This window comes from Grammomys surdaster, unplaced genomic scaffold, assembly GCF_004785775.1.
Source record: "Grammomys surdaster isolate TR1022 unplaced genomic scaffold, NIH_TR_1.0 126059, whole genome shotgun sequence".
Classification (NCBI taxonomy): domain Eukaryota; kingdom Metazoa; phylum Chordata; class Mammalia; order Rodentia; family Muridae; genus Grammomys; species Grammomys surdaster.
In genome coordinates, this window is record NW_021620869.1 from 7,024,793 (window position 1) to 7,031,492 (window position 6,700).

At 47.9% G+C, this 6,700-nt stretch overlaps 1 protein-coding gene across 1 annotated transcript in view; it reads left to right on the plus strand.

The window, feature by feature from the left end:
• The window catches only part of Hjurp (Holliday junction recognition protein), a 13,827-nt gene extending 9,517 nt beyond the window's left edge, over positions 1 to 4,310 (plus strand). The window contains exon 8 of the mRNA XM_028755359.1: positions 591 to 4,310. Within this exon, the coding sequence (XP_028611192.1) occupies positions 591 to 2,074 (1,484 nt within the window). The 3' untranslated portion in view covers positions 2,075 to 4,310. The remainder of the gene's footprint in view (positions 1 to 590) is intronic.
• The last annotated feature ends 2,390 nt before the right edge of the window (positions 4,311 to 6,700 follow it).

Sequence of the window (6,700 nt, forward strand, 5' to 3'; positions counted from 1 at the left end):
TGTGTGTGTGTGTGTGTGTGTGTGTGTGTGTGTGTGTGTGTGTGTGTATGTGCGCGCACGTGCGCGCACTTGTATATTCAGATACAACAGACTACAGAGGCTAGAAGAAGAGTCTATCAGCTGCCCCAGAGCTGCAGTTAAAGGCTGTTACCTGGTGTGGGTGCTGGGAACCAAACTGATGCTCTGGAAGAGCAGCAAGTGCTCTTAAGCACTGACTCATCTCTTCAGTCCCCTTTGTTGGCTTTTTATTAAAATGTTTGCATTGGTAGAATTTTTCTTTCTAATTAATTTTTTGAGGTTTTCATCTGTGTGTGCGTTATATTGGCTTTTGAGCTAACGGCCATCTCGAAACAGTATAAGGGGGAGACGACTCCTTTTACAAAGCTGGAGTGAAGAATAGAAATTCAATTTTGACTACTGAAATAAAGTCTTCCAAGAGGAGTCTATCCCTTAACCCTTCTGGGGTTCTGTTTGTACTGTTTTAAACTGTTATGATTTGCTTGGGATGCCCTCTTGAGCTCCCTGCCTGATGGGGAAGTCTGGGTGGATTGAGTGGTGGTTTCCCTTGACTTTGTCTATTTCTGTCCTAGGATGCCAGGATAGTATGTCTGCAAAGAGCTTTGGTGGTCCTGAACTGTCTGCTTCGTCCTCCAGAGACCAGGACCCTTGCCCAGCTGACATGACCATTGTGACTAGAAATGACAGCTCCTTAGTAGGGACCAGCAGCAACAGCATAAGCAGCCAGTCCCTCGAGGTTGATGGCGTTTGCAATGTGACGATCAGTGAGCTGTATGACGGCATGATGCATTCCATGAGTAGGCTGCTCCGCTCACAGCCGGCATGTATCATCTCCACCAAGACCCACATCAACCGGAACTGGCAGCCCAGGAAGAGGCTCTCACACAAGCACAGGGCGCACAAGAACACGACATACCACTACAGGAGCAAGCCCTCCTGGAGGGTCTCCAGGAAGGGGCATGCGCCCTGCTCAGAGCCGGAGAAAGAGGCCAGAATATTAAGAGACTACAAGAACTTACCGCATGTTGCCCCTCACAAGACAGGCGTAGAACTGAAAAGCATTTCTCTTGAAGGAAGCAAACTCCGGAAGGAGCTCCAGGTGATGCCTCAGAAGTACTTGGACTCAGAATACCACCTTGAGCGAGAAAATAGGGTGAAGGCCTTACAGTGGCTAATTTCACCTGTTAAAATGGTTCCCAGACCAAGGATGCTTCCAAGTCAGGTAGAAAAATGGTATAGAGAGATTAAAATCAAATTTGACAAACTTCATCAGGAATGTTGCCTGTCTCCTGGGAAACGACCTCGTCTGACTGGCCCCACAGAGTCTTGGGCTGCAGACATATTCAGAGATGGTTCTAAAAGTCCAGACAGCCACCAGGGTGTAGAAACCCTCAGGCTAAGTTCACCTTTCAGCAGAGAAAAGACAGAGAGGCCAGGTAAAGCTTTAGAAGACCTGAGGGGAAGGTCTGTCAAAACAAATAGCTGTCTTCTAAGGATCGGTCCCTTTCCAGAGGACAGCCTGTCACAAAGCCCAGGCCATTCTCAACAGAGGTCTGGCCTTCGTCAAGAACATAATTCTGAACCAATCGGAAAGGCAGTATGGCCCAGTACAGCTAGCTCAGCACCATGCATAGGCTCTCCAGGCTGTGGGAAGAGTCATTATGACGAGCTTAAAAAAGAATTCAGCAGACTTTATCAGAAGTATTGCCTAGTGTCACCTCAGCGGGTGAAGGTGGCTTCGTGTGGCAGAGTATCTCCAGTGAAAGCTGCTACAGCTGTTCCTGGTGAAACAGAGCACTTGAAAAGATTAAATCCAGACTCTCCATTCCAGAGTTTCCAGAAACGGTCAACATCTCCCAGCTGGCGCATAAGAATCCCAGAGGATTCAACTGCAGTTGAAGCTCACGTGTCTGCACAGACGGCTAGTGCTTTTGTGAGAGACTCTCGGTTGTCAACAAAGAGGCGCAAGTTGTCATACCCGGTAGTGTGTGCTCACCAGGCCAAATCTCAAGATTCCTCAGGAGCAGCAGGCTGGCCTGAGTGTCCTGACTGCTGATTGGGTGTCTGTCTGTTGGACATGATGCTTATATGTACTCAGCAGTTGCTTTGAGGCAGAAGACTCCGGCAGACACTTTCTCTTTTTGGAGGTGGGGCCCAGGGCATCACATGTGCTGAGCAGTCTCTGCTCTCGGCCTCTGTCTAGCTGTCTCCCCTGCTCTGTATCACAGCATCATCTCTGTCCCTTCTTGTGGGATGTTGGTCGCTTGGGCTTCTCCAGCCAGTCTCAGCCGTTACTGTGTGTCTTAAATCATATTCAGGGGATTCTCGGTGGCAGTTTTCCTCTTGAATTACTTACATTGTCTCTTCTCCCCACCCCCCCATCTTTACCTTCCATGCTTCTGCTTCTGTGTAGGGAGTGCCCTTCAGGACATTGTGTAAGTCCATGGGTTGGGGCATAATCCACAGAACCCTGCACACACCACACGCCCCTTGGCTTAGTCTTAGGAGCTCTGGTTTTGGGGTGTGGGGTGGAGGAGATGTTTTATTTGGTTTTTGAGGCAGTCTTGCGTAGCTTGCGCTGACTGAACTCGTTGGATAGTCAAGGTGACCTTGAGTTCCTGATCCTCCTCCCCAAATGCTGAGGCTGCTTTTGTTTCCAATTTATTTCCATGGGTAAAATACTTGGTGAACTGTATCACCCTGGTGGAACTTCAAGGAAGGGACCTGCCTGGGATAGGCCCATAGATAACACCACAAGGAATAAGGGCAGACCTGCTGAACGACTGCAGCCATACTAACTGGGTCTCTGGTTGTCTGGTGTGGCAGGTATCCCTGGCAGAGTTCACCTACCCGCTGTCTCCCTTTGCCCTTGGCTTTGAGCTATTTATCTAGCTGCCTCAACCTCTTGAGCCCCCTCGACTTTCCTAGACCAGACTGCCACCACTGTGTGCCCTTGGTGGCCTGCTCCAAACTACAGAATTGATTGTGAACGTGTACTTGTGTCCAGGTCACCTCAGGATAGGCTGAGATTCTGATGAGAAGAAAGGTCACCAGAGACCTTAGTCTAGAACCCACATCCTCACCCAGCCCGTGTCCTCAGCCTTTTGTTTATATCCCCAGCTGTCGTGGGAATACAGCTGTGTCTCTTGCCCTCCCATCTGGACCTTCCTCTTACTCTAGAGCCAATGAAATTCTGCCACTTTGTTTTTAAACCCTGTTTTGCAATGTAGCCCAAACTGATCTTGACCTTGTGGTCCTCCTTCCTCAGCCTTCCTAAGGAGCTGGCAACATGCCATGTGGAACATATGCAACATGCCCCATCTTTGAAGTCTCACCTGCCTGGTGTCTACCCAGGGGAAATCTTGCTTTTACTGCAGCCTGGAAACCTCTCTTGCCCGATTGCTAGTGGGGACTTCGACTTTGCAGAGTATAGAATCAGGTTGCTTGTTAGTGGTAGTCACAGTGCCTACAACTTCTTCCCTGGTACCCAGGAGTTCCTCACCACCCCACTGGAATTTAATAGCCTATCCTTAGGACCTTTACCAGATGCCTTCCCTAGTTCCACCCACACTAAACACTAAATAGCTTCATTTTCTGTTTTCTTTCTACTTCAGCTATAAATTACTTGGAGAGGGGACCAGTTCTCCATATTCAGTGACAACATGAAGGATATTAGAGGCCAGTTCCTTCTTTGTGCTAGACTAGTAAGCCTTTTTATGTACCTTACTCTATCTGCCTAAGGACCCTTCAGTAACGTGGGCAGTCTTAGGAAGAAGACAGTGTGTGTCTGCTGACTCCTAAATTCACTCAAAATTGGGCCGACTTACCCCTAAGGCATACAGCTGGCATAGCAGCAACCTTTGTCATTTCAGCCTCTAGCGAGCCTTGAGATCTTTAACAAGAGATTTCCCACAGCGGGCGTAATCATTTACACAGGGGCAGCAGAGTGGAAGTTGGGCATTCAGTGGCAGGCTTTGAAGAACTAGTGGGATTGTACTAAAATTACTCTCTCATCGGTCAGGGTGGAAACGTGATTAATCTTTAAAGTTTAAAAATCTTGTCCCCTTGCCTCTAGTTTTGCTTTTAGATGGGGTCTCTGTCACTGTCACCTAGGCTGGCCTCAGATGCACCTCAAGCATGCTGCACCACAACTGTCTGTTCCACCTTTGCATTGCTTGTGTGCTGTCCTGCTTGACCTGTCCGCCCTTAATGCCCCACCTCCAGGGCAGCTGGTACTGTGGAAAATGCCTGGTGTGGTTTTGCAAATAAAGTTGTATGGTTAGTGTTTTCAATGTTAGTCAGCCTTGTGGACTTATTTTGAGTTTTCTTTCTGACTTTGGCATGCTATCTAGAGTCTGTTTCACATTTTTTGTTTTGATGAAACATCACTTGCTTATGAAAGGTACAGTTGAGCCCCCAGACACAGTGGTCCTTGAAGTAAATTGAACTGTTCAGGTTTTCAGAGAGACAGCTGGCTAAAACTGCCAGAGAGATTTGAAACAATTCTGAATTATTTCCAAATGTTCTTGCAGCCGTGCAGCACCCATGGGGCCTCTGATTCTACTGAGGTGGTGTCTAGTTGCAAGTAGCTAGTCTTCCTGAGCAATCAGTTATTCTGTGTGTGGTAACAGAACCCAAGCCACCACGTCTAGTGACAATTGTTAGTACCCTGCCTCTTGTGATGTTTTGCAGTGTAAAGCAGAAAGGCATGCTTTTCTCCTGTCCTTCCCTTACAATGTTTCCTGTGGTCTCCCTTTTTCTCATGCCTCCAGCCAGGACCACGTTGGCAGCACCTGTGAGTCAGCCATAACAGCTGACCATTGGACGTGACCATCAGCCAAGCTGCTGGGGCAAACTGCTAGTAAATTGTTGTAAGGGTAAAAGGCTGAGATAAGGGTGCAGGCTTGGCCAGCTCTGCTGATGCTTCTTTCTGGCTATAGACAAACCTCCCGGAGGTGGAGCAAGGTCCTGTGAGAAAGCTCCTGCCGTTTGTGCTGGCTTACTCAGGATGCTAGAGCAGTTAAAGCAAGAGGATCACTACGAGTAGCCTGTGCTACAGAGTAAAAGCCTGTCTCAAAAAAGGTACTTTTTATTGTGCGTGCTCCGTGTAACCTTCCTGACCTGAACACACACATACACAGTGTTGAGCACTGGGCTCAGGGCTTCATCTGGATTTGAAGAACTCAAGTTGGCATAGCAATAAATGCGAGCTGAGAGCCTGGCTCCTTGCAGGATGCCTATTTTGGCAGTGCATGCAGACTTAAGCACCTCCAGGGTAGGCATGGCCTCTGCATGTCTAGACCCTTCTTTGGGCCTAATCCTTCCTGAGAATTCAGGGAGCCGGTATCTCCTAGTGGAGGAAGGTGAGCTGGACTGGGCAAGGGTGGAAGTTGAGTCTATGAGGTCTGCTAAAGGAGCAGTTAACTGATAACTTCTCTGGTTTTAACTCAATACTGGATACTCTGCAGGTTTGCTCCACATCTGACAGGAGCTTGCCCCAAAGGTTCTTATATTGGAAGTGTGTCCTCAGGTAGTAACACTGGTAGAAGGGTGCACCTGTGGGGTGGGGTAAGCATCTCAGACTGATTAGAGACTTTGCCTCCTGGCAAGAATTAAGGACTTTCTCCTTATTGGTTTCCCAGAGTGGTTACAAAAGCCCAGGACTGACTTTTCTAGCTTACTGTTTGGTTGGTTGGGTTTTATGCTGTTTTGTTGTTGTTTGTTTGCAAGAGGTGCCTGCTTCACCCCCACGTATTCTCACATTTGACACCAGGCCCTCACCATATCTCTTGTCCACTACATGGCCTTGGGTTTCCCAAACTAAGTTAAACCTTTATATGGATTAGGAGTGTCCAGCCTCAAATATTTTGTGATAGTGATAAGAAACTGACTGGTGGAGACCGGTGGAGACTGCTCTAACATACGGGGTAGCCTGTTCCATTGTCCTAAATGTCTGGAGGGGTCCACATGGGCTGGACATGTGTATGTGCATAACAAATGACACACTCTTAGAAGCCACTTGCAGGTACTGGAGACAGTTGGCCGTCAACTTGCTGAATAGCCTTTACACATGGCTACCCAGTAGAGCAGTGTAGGAGACACTTCACACCCATGGTGCTCCCTGCTGGCAGTGACAAGCATGGTTTGTCTTCACCTGTGATTTTTTTTTTTTTTTGAAGCTCTAAGGATGGAACACAAGCGTCATGCTTGCTTGATGAGCGCTGACACAGACAACCCACGCGCCAGTCTGCTGTCATCGGGGCTCTCGGGGCACTCACTGTTCTATTCACCTATGTTAGAGTTGGGTTTACTCTGGGTCCACACCACCCCATCTAGTGTTATACAAATTATCCCCGCTGTGATAGTTTCCTGGTGTTATGCAGAGTTACATTTTTATAGTAGTTAGAGAGCTTAAACCTTTTACTCTTTCTGAATTCTATTCCTTTTTAAAAGAAACGTCACATCAGAGAGAAGCCATTGCCCTCAGTTCTGCTGGCACCCTGCCTCTAAGTGTTCTACCCAGGTGGAAGGCACAGATATGTGTGGATTTGTTATATGATACATCCTGGGCTAGTGTACAAGCGTATCCAGAGCTGTTGATACCAGCAATTCACTATTTACTCTATTGGAGCCAAAAAAAAAAAAAAAACCCACCCTTGGTGAGAAGCCTCAGCAAGCAAAT